This window comes from Arvicanthis niloticus, chromosome 6 (genome assembly GCF_011762505.2).
Source record: "Arvicanthis niloticus isolate mArvNil1 chromosome 6, mArvNil1.pat.X, whole genome shotgun sequence".
NCBI classification, from domain to species: Eukaryota; Metazoa; Chordata; class Mammalia; order Rodentia; family Muridae; genus Arvicanthis; species Arvicanthis niloticus.
In genome coordinates this window covers 73,969,483-73,986,622 of record NC_047663.1, presented here as the reverse complement: position 1 = coordinate 73,986,622, position 17,140 = coordinate 73,969,483, and the positions used below count along the sequence as shown (strand labels likewise).

Genomic DNA, 17,140 nt, shown 5'->3' with positions numbered 1-17,140 from the left:
CAGAGATCAAAGATCAAGGTGAAATTAAAAAGGCTCCCAACACCTCAGAAGTCCCCTAGATTTTCTTACAATTGAGTGTTCAGTTGTGGCTACTTATCCATTGAGACAATCACCATGGCCACAATCAACATCAACTTCACTTGAGCCGTGTTTACTGAAAAAAAGGAAGGACCCATCCTTCAGAGACCAATGTTCAGATATGGAGAAAGAAGGTGCTAAGGGCAGGAAGCACACAGAACAGCTATGAACAGTCAATAATAATGTACTTGAATGCAAACTGGCCAAAAAATTTTAGGGTGCAAATTTCTCAAAGCCTATCCATGGGACGTTCCAGAAACCAAATTGCTATTAAAATCTCTCTCTCTCTGAATTTTTTAGTTATCGTACCAAATAGTTTGTTTCATTATGACATTTTTATATATGTATTTCCCCTCTCTCTGTCATCAGTATAGTCCCCCTTCTTTCAAGCTGGATATACATATTTAACTGTATATTTCAACATATGTATTGAAATATATATTTGATAATGTATTTATGTATTAGATAGAATAGATATTTCTATATGAAAATATATCTAAAAATCAATATTTAAATCTAAATTCCACATATGAGAGGAAAGGAGACATTTGCTATTCTTTTTAAAAAATGTGACATAATAGTTATATAGTTTTGTTTTTAAACTCATTATTTATTTTGTGTGTATAAGATATTTTGCTTGCATGTGTGTTTGTGCACCATGTGTGTGTAGTGCCCACTGAGGCCAGAAGAGGGGAATCAGATCTCCTGGGACTGAAGTTACAGATGGTTGTGAGCTGCCTGATGTGGGTGCTGGAAATCAAACCCAGATCCTCTGGGAGAGTAGACAGTGCTCTGAAACACCAAGCTGTCTTTCCAGCCCCAGTTTTCTTTTTCTTACCCGTTGCCCTCACTTGACTCCTTTAGACATTTTCTCTTCCTCTTCCCACATAGTTCCCATTTTCCTTTCATACACACACACACACACACACACACACACACACACACACACACACACACACGGATTCTGTGTATTAGAGGAAATATGCGCTTTATACTACAGCTGTTCCCTCTAGGCTTAATATGACTACTGCTATCATGGTTGTTGTGAGATTTACAAAAGACCTTGGCCTTGCAGTTATGGCAAAGATACAAAACAGTCTAGTGATAGCCATGTATAACGTAATGGCAGTGGGGCTACCTTGCACTCATGGAGCCTAAATCAAATCATAGACTCAGACCAGCCATGCTTTAATCGACCTGGCTTTCTGCTTGATCAGTTCTCCACCAGGCAAGTTTTGCTTATTGGTGGTACAGTGACAAAATGTGTGTTTTAGCCTCACATCCTCAGAGATCAAAGATCAAGGAGAAAATTAAAAGGCTCCCAACCCCTCAGAAGTCCCCCAAATTTTCTCACAATTGAGTGTTCAGTTGGGACTACTTGTCTAGCATTGAGTCACATTTCCTTAGTCCACTTACCTGTTGATGACTGGCTAGGCTCGTTCCCTCTTGTTCTCGTGACTTTTCTATTGCTGTGAGAAAACACCATAGTCAGGGCAACTTAGAAAGTGTTTAATTGGGCTTATGGTTTTAGAGGATTAGAGTTTATGGTGGTGGAGGGGCAAAGGCATCGCATCAGGAGTGGTTGAGAGCTTACCTCTTGATCTGCAAGCATGAGGCAGAGAGAACATACTGGGAATAGCCAGAGTCTTTGAAACTGCAAAACCCACCCCCAGTGACACACCTCCTCCAACAAAGCCACACCTCCTAATCCTTCCCTAACAGCTCCACCAACTGAGCACCAGACATTCAAACACACAAGTACAGAGGCCATTCTGATTCAGACCACTACACCCATCTTGAGTATTGTGAATAGTGTTGTAAAAAAACAGGGTTGTGAAAATTTCTGATCATTATCATTATTATTATTAGTTTTATTTTATGTGCATGAACGTTTGCTTGTATATATATATATACCACATGCATGCCTGGTACCCAAAGAAGCCAGAGAGAGTGTTGGGTCCTCTAGAGTTGGATTTATAGGCTGTTATGAGCTGCCATGTGGGTACTGAGAACAGAACCTGAATCCTCTGCAAAAGCAGCAAATGCTCTTAATCATGGAGTCCTCTCTCAACCTAATAGTTTTTTTTCCTGTTCTACAGGATTCTACACTGTGTTTTGGCCTAGTTTTGATCTGGTTGGTGAAGATTGGCCTGGTTTCTCCTTTGCCTGATTTGTATAGAGCTGCGTGTTATCATATTCATACACTCCCAAAGAACTAGACAATGATCCTGTTCAGGTATTTGGCTTCTAACTTATCCTTTGTGCTTTTCCCTGTTGGGTAGTGATGGGCTGGCGTCTGCTTGTGGGCAGGCCTGGTTTGGAACCATCATGATGGGCTTCCTCTCCTGGGGCTCTTCTTTCCTGTTGTTATAAACTGATGGTGTAGGTAGAACATCTTTTGTGATTGATTGCACCCTGCTTTTTGTTTTCCAGTGTGAAGGCTAGGGTTTGAGAGCTTCACGGTGAGTACTCAGAATGGTAGTAGAGGTCAACATGCTTTATATAATGAGTTCCAGAACAGTGGCCACTACAAGGACCACTGGCTTCTTCACAGTTTACACACAGAGTGTCTGTCTGTTCATGTGTATTCATGTATAGATAGATAGATGCTCAGGCACACCCAGGACAATGAACAGAGAATCACATTGGCACACACACTGTCACTCCACACAGCTGCACACATGCACTGGCCACCATGAGAAAAGTGCTCAGCACATTTGATCACACATCCCAAATTGAGGGAGGTCATTCAGGATGAAGGAACGGGAAGATTGTAGGGCAGAAAGGGAAGTGAAAGTCCAGCGTCCCACCCTGTCAGCAGGAATTGTGATATAAGGCTTGGGTCTTGACAGACACAAAGATCCAGTCAAAATGTCCAAGGGGCTTCTCCTTCTCTGGCTGGTGATGGAGCTCTGGTGGCTTTATCTGAGTAAGTGTTCTAGAGGCTTCCATCCTGGGCCTTGTAGAGGGTAGATTTTAGGGTAAGGAGGTTCCACTAAAGCCTGCCTCCATCTCAACTTGCATTTTTATAGGATCTCTTGTTATGCAGGGGTTTTCCTAGAGACTGATTTGGGTGTTTAGGAATGAAATAAACAGTTTAATTACCTGTTATTTCTAACCTAAGCAAAGACATAGAAACAAGGTATTAAATGAACAGGTGTAAACAATTTCATCTGCAGGCGGTACAAAGCAAGAGGCAGGGGAGTTTTGTTCTGCTAAGTGCTCTTGTTTTGACTCTTACTATTCCCTTTGTGTTCAGGAGATTTTATTTATTTTTTTGTTCTGTTTTGTTCTGTTTTAATTTTGTTTTGCTATGGAGGGGGCTTCAAAATGAGCTCTTTTTCTCCTTTTCTTCTGTTGTTTTGTTGTTGTTGTTGTATTTGTTTTGTTTTATTGATTCTAAGACAAGGCTTCTGTATTATGAAGCTCTGGCTGTTCTGGAGCTCACTATGTAAACCAGGCTTGCCTCCAAATCACAAAGATCCACCTGTCTTTGCCTCCCAAGTGTTGGGAGTAAAGGAATGCCTCACTGTGCCCAGCTCTTGTTTTTGTCTCTTTGAGACAGGATCTTACTGTGTAGCTGAGGCTGCTTGGAAGTCAACAATCCTCCTGCTTCAGCTTCCTGAGGGTTAATAGTACAGGTGGGTGCCATGTGCCCAGATAAGGGGAGGTTTGTCTCCAGAACATTGATACAGATGCTGACACTGTCAATATGCCATTCTGCTTCTCTCTCTTTTACTCATTCTTAAATAGAGGTCAACCCAGGTCTCCAGTGAACTAGAGCTTTTTCTATTCCAGATTGCAGGCTGCTTTAGGGATTTCTCCTGACTTCTTGTCTCTGAGGTTCTTGTGTTAGAGACCTTGTTGCCATACTAAGTGCTGGCTCTACTGCCTTTATCCACAGATCTTCTGTACCTCCTGGAAGGTGGGCAAGGACTACTTCATGTCCTAAATCTTAGTACTTGATGCCATGAGTACATAGATATTCCAGAAGTGAGCCATGGAATGAAAGCAGCTGTTCTTGCTTTCAAATTGTCTCTTTGGAATTTACCTGGGCTCTGTCTGTCTGTCTTAATATTTATTTATATTTATTTGAGATGATGCCTAACAACATAACCCAGATTGGACTTCAACTTGATATTCTCCTGCCTTCCTGCTCTGAGTGCTGGAATAACAGATGCCGGATCCAAGCAGTTTTGCTGTTGTTATTGTCACATCCTGAAACTACAGAAAAAACAATGGCTGGAATTTGTGTCCTCATGGGTCATCTGTGGCAGGACAGGGCTTGAATGGGCTTCTCCAACCTTGTTTGAAGGAGTTAGCACCTGGTGAACCTCTTTATCCACTTACTTGACTGTTGTTTGGCTTTGGCATAGCGTTTTCCTCAGTAGCAGGGGCTACCCCAAGTTTGCAGGCCTCCTGGCTTTGTCTACTAAGTATAGGCATTATTGGTGTGTACCACTGTGCCTGGCTTATTTATTTAATTTTAATGCATCTTTGCTTAAATGATCAACTTAGAAGATAATAGCTGTCAGGTTTCCAAGGATCAAAAGTAGATGTGTCAGAAGAAGTGATCCATGACGTCTTCACTCCAGCAAAACTGGTATTTGGATAGGAGAATGGCTGAAAGGTCACCAACTGGAGAAGGAACAGGCAGGCAGTGACAGAGAAGTTGCACTTCCACTGGGTCACTGCAGAAGAGAAACTCATCAGGTAGCTGTGATTTCTTTTCTCCCTGGTATTTCGTAGCTGAAGGAACTGTTTCTCCTGTTTTTGTATCTTATGTGTCTGGTTCCTCATTCTGAAGCGTTTAGGTATCCCATGAAGTTAGTTTCAAGATGTTTCTTGGCAAATGAACTATGGAACTCCTTTTGTGGCAAATACTGTTCTCTGTGCCTTGCGATAATGAAGAATGTGGCTTTCCTCCAAGAACCCCAAAACACACACTGGCCTGTAGAGTGACGTTCATGGTGTCACCCTAATGGGGATTTTTTTTTTTTTTTTTTTGCAGCACAAAATTTCTTGCTTCCTTTTTTATAGTAATTTTTGATTAGGTGAGTAATACTGAAACTTTTGAGTGAAAAGATTAAAAAACATTACGAAGTTCAAATCCCTTTTGCCCTCTATGCCCATTTCCAATCCTGTCCTTCCATCATGGAGGCACGGGTGCCGTGAGCTTGCTGTTCCTTCAGCAGATGCTTTCTAGGCATCTGCTACACTGGAGTCCATGAGGAGATGCGATGCTTTTGCTTATTCGCTTTACAAAAGAGATAGTATCAGAATAACAATGCATATTTCAAACTTTCTAAATCATTTTTAATATCTCATCACCAAAATGAAATGCATTAGTGAGATAGTAAAGCTAGCTAAACTAAGATTGACAGCCAGGTTCTGTATACATAGTTCAGAACATCATATCGTACCCTATAAACACACACACACACACACACACACACACACACACATATGTATATATGTGATATGTATATATGTGTGTGTGTGTAATGATTTGCCCATTAAGAGTAAAAAGTGGGGTCTACAGAGATGGCTCAGTGATTCAGAGCTCTTACTGCTTTTCCACAAGCCCTGGGCTTGGTTCCCAGTACTTACATGGTAGCTTAAAGCCACTCTTAACTCCAGTTCCACAGTATCTGGTACCATACCAGATACTGCCATACCACTAGACACACATGTAGTGTGCTCATGCAAACAGGCAAAATACTCATACATATTAAATAAAAACAAATACTTATGTATTTGATTTTTCAAGACAGGGTTTCTCTGTGTAGCCCTGGCTGTCCTGGAATTCACTCTGTAGACCAGGCTTGCCTCAAACTCACAGAGTCTGCCTGTATCTGCCCCCCAAGTACTGTGATTAAAAGTGTGTGCCACCACTGCTGGGCAAATAAATTTCCCTTTTCCTTCTAAAGAATTATTTATTATATGTATATACATACACTGTAGCTGTTTTCAAAGCTCAAGAAGAGGGCATTAGATCCCATTACAGATGGTTGTGAGCCACCATGTGGTTACTAGGAATTGAACTCAGGACCTCTGGAGGAGAAGTCAGTGCTCCTAGCCATTGAGCCATTGCTCCAGCCCAAATAAATCTTCTTTTAAAGAGAGTAAGTAAGTAGGATAGAGGCTGTAACTACATGCATAAAATTTATACACGAGCAAGACAGACAAAATCCTAGCATGAATGGTTGAATTTGTCATGAAGCCCCACCCCTAGGAAAGAAGCTGTTGGCTATTCCATTTTTTTTTTTTTTTCGAGACAGGGTTTCTCTGTGTAGTCCTGGCTGTCCTGAAACTCACTCTGTAGACCAGAGTGCTGGCCTCGAACTCAGAAATCCGCCTGCCTCTGCCTCCCAAGTGCTAGGATTAAAGGCGTGCGCCACCACCGCCCTGTGGCTATTCCACTGAGGGCTAGTAGGGGAGGGACACTCAGTTCTTTCAGGGCTGTGGCCCCTGAGAGCCTGCCCATGCAGTCGTAGACGACTCTCTAACTGTTCTACATGCATGCACATACTGGCAATCCTAGGTGGGCATAGATTTTTAAACAAGAGAGGGCACATGAGTTTCCAAGGTTGCGAAGCAATGGGAGAAAGACTGGAAGAGAAAGGATAGAAGTCAGATCTCATCAAAGATATATTATATGGTGAGTGAAATTATTAAACAAGTTTTGAAAAGAAATGAGTAAATTAGGGCTGGCAAGATGGCTCAGTGAGTAAAGATAGATGCTCTAGGACAGTGGTTCTCAGCCCCCCTAATGCTGCGACCCTTTGATACAGTTCTTTATGTTGTGGTGACCCCAACCATAAAACCATTTCTTTCCTACTTCATAACTATAATTTTGCTACTGTTATGAATCATAATGCAAATATTTTTATTTTCTTATTGTCTTTTGGGAGTCACAACCCACAGGTAGAAAGCCACTGCTCTGAAGCCTGAGGTAGAAGGGACGAGCAAATTCACAAATGTCCTCACACCACACAATTGCTATAACATATATACATCTCTCACACACATACACACACACACTGATAAGACTTAGTCAAGAAGTGCATATCCACAGATTCTTCCTAATGTTGTGTTACCTAAGCGATCGCATGATCCAGAGCGAGCAATTCCCACCTCTATTTCTGGATATGGAGTAGGGCAATGGAGTCTATTACAGCGGCTGTCTTTCCTTTCAGAATTCTGTCTGGGCTAGACATTCAAATTAGTGAGATGGTGGTGGTGGTGGTGGTGGTGGTGGTGGTGGTGGTGGTGGTGGTAGTGATGGTGGTGGAGGTGGTGGTGGAGGGTGGAGGTGGTGGTGGTGGTGGTGGTGGTGTGTGTGTAGCACAGGTTTTGGGTGGCTTTAGGTAAAACATGTGACCTAGATCATAGGGTCTGTCCTCTTCATTTGGAAGCTGATTTACTGAATAATACTCAACATCAGACCTTTTAAGTTGGCAAAAAAAAAAGATCTTGCTGAGGAGAGGCATTTAGAGGTTTGGGACCACCTGTTACTAACTTTGGATAGAAGCCTGGAGACTTATCAGTTCAACAGCACAGGCAAGCATTTGTGCTAAAGGAACTTGGGATGCTGCCTCGTCTCCCTGGATGCTCCATTTGTGTACACAAATGGTGGAGCATATTTGAAAGACTTTTATCTATGTAACCACTTTCTCACTTTCTCCTGTAGCACCAGCTGCCTCAGAGGATACAGTAATAGGGTTTTTGGGTCAGTCGGTGACTTTACCTTGTCACTACTCATCCTGGTCCCAGAGCCGCAACAGCATGTGCTGGGGCAAAGGTACATGTCCCAAGTCCAAGTGCAACGCGGAGCTTCTCCATACAGACGGAACAAGAGCCATCTCCAGGAAGTCGAGAAAATATACACTTAAGGGGAACATCCAGTTTGGTGATGTGTCCTTGACCATCGAAAACACCAATCAAGGTGACAGTGGGGTGTACTGCTGCCGTATAGAGGTGCCTGGCTGGTTTAATGACGTCAAGAAGACTGTACGTCTGGAACTGAGGAGAGGTGAGGAAAGAATGGGGTTCAACTCTGAGAAAGAGTCCTGTGGTTTGTGGTAACAGATTCATTCATTGGGTTCTGATGACGAGACTGTGCTTACTTGAGTAATGGGTGGAAAGTCCGCCTCTCAAATGATGAGCCACGCCATGTAGTGTGGTTATGGAAACCCGCATGTTAGTTACAGCTGGAAAAACCACAGAAATGTATGAGGGATTCCAGCTGATAAAGGGAGAGGCAGACTGAAGATGGAAGGTACTATTTATCTGGGAGCTTTCCCTCACTTTGCAGAAATTTGGCTCCGTGTTTTTGGGCCTTTCAATTTTTATGTGAACCATACTGATTTCTCTCTCTCTCTCTCTCTCTCTCTCTCTCTCTCTCTCTCTCTCTCTCTCTGTCCCTCCCTCCTTCTTTTCATTTCATTTTTGCACATTGATTGATTTCCAAATAAGAAGAAAAATTACTGTGTATGAACTGAGTAATGTCCATGGATCAATTTTAGCCTACAAGCAAATAATTTTTGATTCCTGGCAGAGGGAGGAGGGCATGCCATTGGGCACCACCTCTGACACTTCTCATGCTCTCTTCCATTTCTATCCTGTGTTTTGGGAAAAATTGGGATGTGAGGGACTCATAAAGATTGGAGATGGGTAGAACAGAACACATGGAGCTTATGGCTGAAGTATGTGAACAATAGGCACCTTTGGGACATGTCTCAGCCAGAGCTTCTTAGATGGGGTTGGGTTTAGCCTCTGCATCAGCATCTCCTGGGAGATTCTTGGGTCTTAGGCGTGACATAGTGATGCCTTGGAAGGCTCGGTCTGGATGGCTCTCATGTGTTCTAGAGCTGGAACTAGCTGCTTTTAATTAGTGAGCCCCATGCACATTTGCATACTTTGTGATGTCAAAGAAGAGGAAAGAGAAGTTGGACTAGGTTAAGTTCAATAAACTTTCCTTTCCTCTTCTTTGAACACAGGGTTTCCTTGTGGCCCTAATAGTTTGGTGGGAGGACCAGGCATTAAGCAAACAAAGAAATGCATAGTTAGAAAAACTACAATAGATGCCATGATGATCAAGTATTGGGGTGACTTGTTACTGCATAGAAGAGAGCTCTTGTAGCTGAGATCTGAGAGTTAAGTAAGGGCTAGCCTACAGAAGAGGACCAGCAGTAGGAGTTGGAGATGGGGTCCAGCAGGTGCAGAATTCACTGTAGCTGGAAGGTCACGGTGCAGGAAAAGAAACAGGAAGAATGATTAACTGAGGAAAGGGAGAAGGTTCAATCCCAGCAATGGGATTGGGAAGACAGAAGGGCAGGTGGTCCCTTAAAGGGCAATGAGCAAAGCTAGGTTTTTTGTTTGTTTGTTTTAGCTGATGAACCAGGAAGATGGCAGTTGAATTTTAAGCATGGTATGGCCATAATTAGATTTGTAATTTTTATAAGATTTCTGCAGCCAGAGTATGACAAATAGACCAGAAAGGACAGAAATGAAAGCAAGAAATTCAGGTGTAGTGAACAATTCAGGCCAATCAATGGACCAAGAGAGGCCAACAGAAAGGATGGAAAGGGAAAGATTTTGGATTTGTTTGTGGTGTTTCCTAGATTTGTTTGTGGTGTTTCCTATCTCTCATCTCTACTTGGTAAAAGATGCATCTTCTGTTGGTTATAGCCACAACAACCAAAAGACCAACAACAACCACCCGGCCAACCACCACCCCTTACATGACCACCACCCCAGAGCTGCTTCCAACAACGGTCATGACTACACCTGCTCCCACAACTACAGCACCACCCCATACATTGGCCACCACTGCCTTCAGTACAGCAGTGACCACATACCCCTCAACAATATCTGGCTCCTTCTCACAAGAAACCACAAGTTTTCCAACCACAGAGATCTTCACAAAAGGGTCCACCATCACTGCAGGTGAGGATTGTCCATTCTTCTCCTTCTGCTAGTCAGACATGTTGTGGTTTCCTTGAAACAGAATTCTTTCTTCTACAGTGGGCAACCCAGTGACCTGCACGTGCACTCATGTGTGTGTGTTTCTTTTCCCTTTATATTTTTGAAAAGTCAGCATTTTGGATTCTCCACTTGACCTCCGAGGAGTCTTGCAGAATCTGTGTATTGAGGGTTATTCTAGGTTGAACTGTAGTCAGGGTTGGTCCTATCCTCTCAGGAACAAAATCTCTTGAGTGTTTGAGATTTGTTGAAGTGAGATGGCTAATTGATGCCTTAAAATTTGTAAGAGGAGGCTTTTCATGATTTCCAATTCATGGTTGCTGAGGAGACTTTCTTTAGCAGTGTAGCCACTGGTAAGCTGCCTATGTTGCTGTAAATAGCCCATCACATATGATCCTGTAAGCAACTCTAATTGACTCAGTGGAGCACACACGTGCATGCGAATGTGTGCGCATGCACACACACACAGATATAAACATACACAACACACACAGACACAGACATACATAAACATATACACACCCACAAACACAGACATATACACATATATACAACACACAGAGACACAGACATACACACATACACAACACACACACACAGACATATACACACATACACAACACACAGACACAGACATACACAAACACATACACACCCACAAACACAGACATATATACACATATACAACACACAGAGGCACAGACATAAACACATACACAAGACACACACAGACACAGTCAAATACACACATACACAACACACACAGACACAGACATATACACACAGACACAACACACACATACACCTGAGCAAGCATACGTACTCACACACAAGCACACATGCATCCACAGACATAAACACACATATACGCACGCACATGCTCACACAAACACAGACATGTACATGCACATACATGCATACATATACACATGCACATACATATTTACACAGACACAGAAATACACACACACACACGTGCACACACGTATACAACATACACACACACAGACAAACAGATTGAGAAGAGGAAGGGATCAGCAAGACTGGGAAAGAGATAAGACAAGATAATGGGGTGAATATAATAAAAATGCATTGTATGCATATATCAAGATGTAATAAGCCGGGCAGTGGTGGCGCACGCCTTTAATCCCAGCACTTGGGGGGCAGAGGCAGGCAGATTTCTGAGTTCGAGGCCAGCCTGGTCTACAGAGTGAGTTCCAGGACAGCCAAGGCTATACAGAGAAACCCTGTCTCGAAAAACCAAAAAAAAAAAAAAAAAAAGAATCTGGCTCACCATTCCAGCTGGGTTAGAATACCTAGGAAGCATGCTCCAGGGATCTGCTTGTCTCTGCTTCTCCTGCTGGAGTAATGGGCACATAATATCATAACCAGCTTTTTACGTGGGTGCCAGGAATCCAAACTCTGGTCCTCATGCTTGAATGGCAAGTGCTTTATATTGCCTGAGTCATCTTCCCTGCCTTAAAATAGTCATCTTAAACCAAGAATATACTCTTTTGTTGTTTTTTGTTTTCGAGATAGAGTTTCTTTGTGTAGCCCTGGCTGTCCTGGAACTTGCTCTGTGGATAAGGTTGGCCTCAAACTTAGAGAGATTCCTGTCTCTGCCTTCCAAGTGTACTACCACTACCTGGCTATAATTTTCTTTCTTTCTATCTATCTATCTATCTATCTATCTATCTATCTATCTATCTATCTATCTCTCATCTCTATCATTCTATCTATCTATCTATCTATCTATCTATCTATCTATCTATCTATCTATTTATCTATGTTTGTTTTTTTAATCGAAAAGTCATCTTTATTGAGAAAACCTGGAAATGTATCAATTACAACAAAGATGTTGGTAAAAATAATCCTGACTCTCACCACCTACAGCACTGTTGATACTGCTGCTATTGTTAATTTTTAGGAGCTTAAAAATATTTTTTTTTCAGAATCAGAAACTCTTTCTGCATCCAAGCTCTCTCAAAGAAGCATGATGACCATATCTACAGACATAGCCTTATTCAGGCCCACAGGTATGCAGAACTTACTGCCTGCACCTTTCCTTCCACCCTGGATTGGGGAGATGTAAACACTGAATAAAAGTGATCCAGAGATGATCCCAGTCCTTGCCATGGTGTCCATCTGGTGCATGTTGATATCAGGACAGTGTATGTCATTGGTTCCTTCCCATGGCTTTGATGTAAGAGGGTTAGGGAAGAGGGAAGAGGGAGGAGGGAGAACACCCTCTTTAATTCATGGAGTTTAGGGGCAGCATGTGGCATCTCTGGTATATTTCTGCACTTCTGGCTAGAATTAAGGATGACTTTGTTCTCTCTTGTCTTCCAAGGGTCCAAGGCATGGCTTCGCCCATCAACTTCACAACTGGCAATACAGAAAATAAGTGAGTTTGAGACTTGTCAGCATTGAGGTCAGAGAGGACTCTCTGCTGCTTGAGTGGTTTGCCTCTGGCCTTGGAAACAATCCGATGTCTGTCAGTGGGTCTTAGACTCAGCTATTTTGGTTCCACTGTGGTTGTCTCCCACATCCTCCAGCTCGTTGGGAGGAAAGCAAAACAACCTTGCCTTCTGATTTCTGTTTCTTTCTGAGGTCCCTCTCTTGAGGCCTCTCTTTTTCCTCTGCAGATTCTTACTCAAAGCCAGGGATAATAGTTAAAAAAAAAAAAAATCGCCTTTCATTTTTTTACCCTGTTATTTATTTTAAATCTCACAGAACTTATGCCAATGCTTTTGTGAAGGGGACATAAGAGTGGGAAACTTTTTTCTTATATATTTTATCCTATGTTCCAGCCACTTTTCCTGACCCAATCTATATTACTAATTGGAACAGTCTAGATGATTTTGTAATATTGCCTTATTGATGTGTTTTCCCCCATTTAGAAGTAACCTTATAAAATTCATCTCTAGTATTGATGTTGTAAACTTTAGGGTCATTGAGAAATGCAGTCTTCTTGTTTGTAACTGACACAAACCCCATTATCTGAGCTCTCTTAACTGCTTTTATCACTTCTTTCTGTTTTCCATAAAGCCCTGTTATGTGACTATCTAGTAAACAAGATCTAACTTGGGACAAAAACTGTACATTCTTATACTCTATACATTTATATACAATTTTATTTATTTGCTATTATCGTGTGTAAATAGTGACCTTTGTGCCGTGACATGCACATGAAGGTCAGAGGACAACTTTGTGGATTCATTTCTCTTCTTCCACTGTTGTCTGGGTTCTGGGTAGGTGAGCTCATGGAGTCATCCCATTGGCCGAGGCGATGCATTTAACGAGGATTTGTTTACATGTATGTATGTGTGAGTGAATGCCACATGTGAGTGGGTGCTCATGAAGGAATTGGATCCCTTGAAGCTTCAAATACAGGAAGTTGTTAGCCACCAATGAGGGTACTGGCAACTGAATCTGAGTCCTCTGGGAGACCAGAACATGCTTGCAATTGCTAAGTCCTACACGATACATTTTAAACGAGGATTCTTATAAGCATTTTCCATTGACATGAGCATGCTGCTGGTCGTTTGGCTCATGAGTTTCTATCATGGACGCCTTCTCTTCCACAGAGCCTCACCAGTTCTGTGATCTGTAAGTCCAATAGCAGCATTTCAGCTCCTTCCTGCCCTGAAACCTGCAAACAGAGGCCAGGACTGCCATAGTGCCTTGCTATTTCTCATCTACCCTTTTTTTTTCTTGTGTATGTTATTAAAATAAAAATTATCCAGTGATACCACACGAAGCCTTTGCATTCGGTTTTAGTCACTTCATTTTTACATCAGACCACCTCCTTTCTCATTCTGTGTAGAGATCTGCCTTGTCATGTTAAACTGCTGTGTGTGCTTTCATTACCCATTGACTTGCATTTCTGTTGCCTCAATGTTCTCGTATTAAAGATAGCATAACTGTGCACTTCTTCTTTCAGCCCGTGTACTTCCTTAAGTAGCTATGCAAGTATTTCTTTAGGAGAGTTGGTAATGGAGTAGAGATGTTCTGTTGAAAAATGTGCACTATTAAATTTAATAGCTATAACCAAATTGTCCTTGGGAAAGGCTGAGCCAATTTGTTTTTCCGCCCACAGATTATCCGCTTCTCCATATCCTCCCTGCACTTGATCCCGTTTGTTCACTTCGTTCTTTCCGTCTCCCAAGAACATGTCATCTTGTTCCTCTCTTGTTCTGATTAACAGAGTGGGAGCATCTTTCTTTGTGTTTATTAGAGAAAACATCTATCTTTTAACTGTGTGGGGGAGGTAATGTGGTGTCACTCTCAGAGGCTCAGAAGATAAGATTGGAGGGGACAGACAGGACTGAGTGGAGGAGAGATGATGGGTCTTAATGTAGGACTATGAATCAAGAGAGGGTATGTGGGTCTGACGTTGAAAACCTCTGACTTGCACCAACTCATGGAGGGGTGGAGAGAAATCAGAATTAGAAGTTTACAACTTAGGGGAGATTGGCCGTTAAGAATCATTGTTCTTTGTTCATGGGGTGGGGTAAAGGTGGGTACTGTTTTCTAGTAAGAAAGAAAGGAAGGAGAAAGTTGCTAGAGAATGGGAAGATCACTGGGCAGTGGTGGCACACGCCTTTAATCCCAGCACTTGGGAGGCAGAGGCAGGCAGATTTCTGAGTTCAAGGCCAGCCTGGTCTACAGAGTGAGTTCCAGGACAGCCAGGGCTACACAGAGAAACCCTGTTTTGAAAAACCAAAAGAGAGAGAGAGAGAGAGAGAGAGAGAGAGAGAGAGAGAGAAGATAGTTCACAAAATTTATTTTGTTTGCATCTTAAACCAGTGTATATTGAATTACAAGAGATCAAGACATCATGATGTTTTCCCTGCTATTCTATCCCTAATAATTGTCATTTCATTTCTCTGTGGCCAAGTCCAAATAGACAGACTTCTGGAGCCCTGTCTGTGGGCTACAGCACAAAAGAGGACCATGTTGCAATGAAAGCTTGTCTTTGTGTCGCATGTCATTATGGAAGAAACTGGGGTTCATGTAGTATATATTAGGTATTGGATCAAATAAGGAATTTTTGGACCACTTCATTTGAGATATTTTGAGTCTTGTTTTACTGAAATGTCCTTGTGTCATATAGCTCTCAGGTGCCAAGTCCAGGAAGTCTGCCTCTAATAGCTAGGTCTTAGCTATTAGTCCTTGTTTTATGGTTTGAACATTAGGTGTTTGGGGATCTCCAAAAGCTCATGTGTTAGGGAGTTGGATCTCCAGCTAGTAATGCTAGCTAGTGTGTGTGTGTGTGTGTTTGTGTGTGTTTGTGTGTGTGTGTATGTGTATGTGTATGTATGTGTGTGTGTATGAGTGTGAATACATGCCACGTGTATGTGGGTTCTTACAGAAGCCACAAAAAGTCATCAGATCCCCAGGAGCTGGAGTTACAAAAAGTTGTAAGCCAACCCACTTGAGTTCTGGGAGCAGAAAGTACTCTTAACAGTAAGGCTGTCTCCCAGCTCCTAGTGGTGCTATTTTGGAAGGTTCTGTAATGTTGGGGAGACAAAAAGTAGCTGGAAGAAGTAAATCACAGGAGTAGATCTCTGGGAGTCGCCAGCCTCTTACCTCTTTTTTTTATTTGCTTTCTGTCTGCAAGAGATGAGTCTGCCACATAAGACTCTCAAAAACGTTTGCAGTGCTCCAAATGGTTAGGAATTATAATTCAATTGTAAATACTACCAAAATGACATTAAAAACTCTGAAGAAGGTTGTACATAGGTTTCCTTTCCTTTTCAGATGCAGACATTGTAGGATTCTCCTACCCCAATCCTTTGTGTTTCACAGCAGAAATGTGTGACATTCTACACAGTTATCCCTCCTGATTATGGGTTCCTCAAACCCTTGTCCTAGTGTTCTTCCAAGCCTGCATAGCCTCTATCTTAGTTATGGTTTTACTGCTGTGAACAGACACCATGACCAAGGCAAATCTTATAAAGGATAACATTTAATTGGGACTGGCTTACAGGTTCAGAGGTTCAGTCCATTATCATCAATATGAGAACAAGGCTGCATCCAGGTAGGCATGATACAAAAGGAGCTGAGAGTTCTACATCTTCATCTGAAGGCTATTAGCAGAATACTGGCTTCCTGGTGCCTAGGAGTAGGGTCTTAAAACCCACACCCACAGTGACACACCTACTCCAACAAGGTTACACCTGTTCCAACAAGGCCACACCCTCTAATAAAGCTGCTTCCTGAGCTGAGCATACACAAACCATCGCAGCCTCCAACAGGAGTGAAAAGAGCTCCTTGGGAGCCTATCATGTGGTTATACCACCATTTTGTAATGATTTCTTTTCATTTTTAATAATTTCAAGTGAATTACTTTCCTTGACCTTTGCTAAATTAGTGTTTTCAAAATATAAAATGTAGATGGTAGCGGTGCTTCTATCAGGGCTGTTGAGAGAGGAAATGCACGAGATGCAGACCGAGACTAAAATTATTGACTGGCGAATGATAGTCATCATGAAGGATTCCTTCTTTAATTCTTTACATCCCTGCTACACTCACTCATAACCTCCCTCTTAGGTCAGAAGAGAACGGTAATAAGAGGCCATTTACACCAGCTTTTTGGCTAACTCCACATTCTTGCTAAGAACATAGAACATGGTTTTATAATATTTTTAAAACTGCTAATCACAATAGGGTAACAGCAGACAAGTGAAAAATTACAAACTCTGGCAGGTTTCAGAAGCTTTAAAAAATCTTACAGTTGTAATTCTCTACCATTAGAGAGAGTGAGATTTTGAAAGCTTTCATAGCCTCCTTTCTAGACAGTTTTGTAGACCTTTCAATCACTGCTTTTATTATTGCCATAGTTCTGGGTGGTGGTGGGGATCTTTAGTCCCCTGTTGCCTCTTGGTTGCTTTGTTCTTTTTGTATTTCTCAGTCTGTGGAGGTTCCACTTTACAGTTGAGGAGTGGAAATCAAGTCATGACTTAAAAAAAAAGAGCAGCAGTTCAGTTCTCTATTCAAGGACTTCTAGATTTATAGAATTTATTTTATAAGGCAATTCTGTGTACATATATCTTCTAGACCATTGTTGTTT

The 17,140-nt window shown here is 42.0% G+C and overlaps 1 protein-coding gene across 3 annotated transcripts in view; it reads left to right on the top strand.

Moving 5' to 3' along the window:
• Positions 1 to 2,874: 2,874 nt before the first annotated feature.
• Positions 2,875 to 17,140, top strand: part of LOC117711443 (T-cell immunoglobulin and mucin domain-containing protein 4-like) — a 31,818-nt gene continuing 17,552 nt past the window's right edge. For 2 of the 3 annotated variants that reach the window (XM_034507089.2, XM_034507090.2), the window contains exons 1-5: positions 2,875 to 3,007; positions 7,772 to 8,113; positions 9,772 to 10,029; positions 12,018 to 12,101; positions 12,416 to 12,469. In XM_034507089.2, coding sequence (XP_034362980.1) covers positions 2,950 to 3,007; positions 7,772 to 8,113; positions 9,772 to 10,029; positions 12,018 to 12,101; positions 12,416 to 12,469 — 796 coding nt within the window. In that variant the 5' untranslated portion in view covers positions 2,875 to 2,949. The remainder of the gene's footprint in view (positions 3,008 to 7,771; positions 8,114 to 9,771; positions 10,030 to 12,017; positions 12,102 to 12,415; positions 12,470 to 17,140) is intronic. The other variant, XM_076936993.1, reaches the window with a different exon arrangement.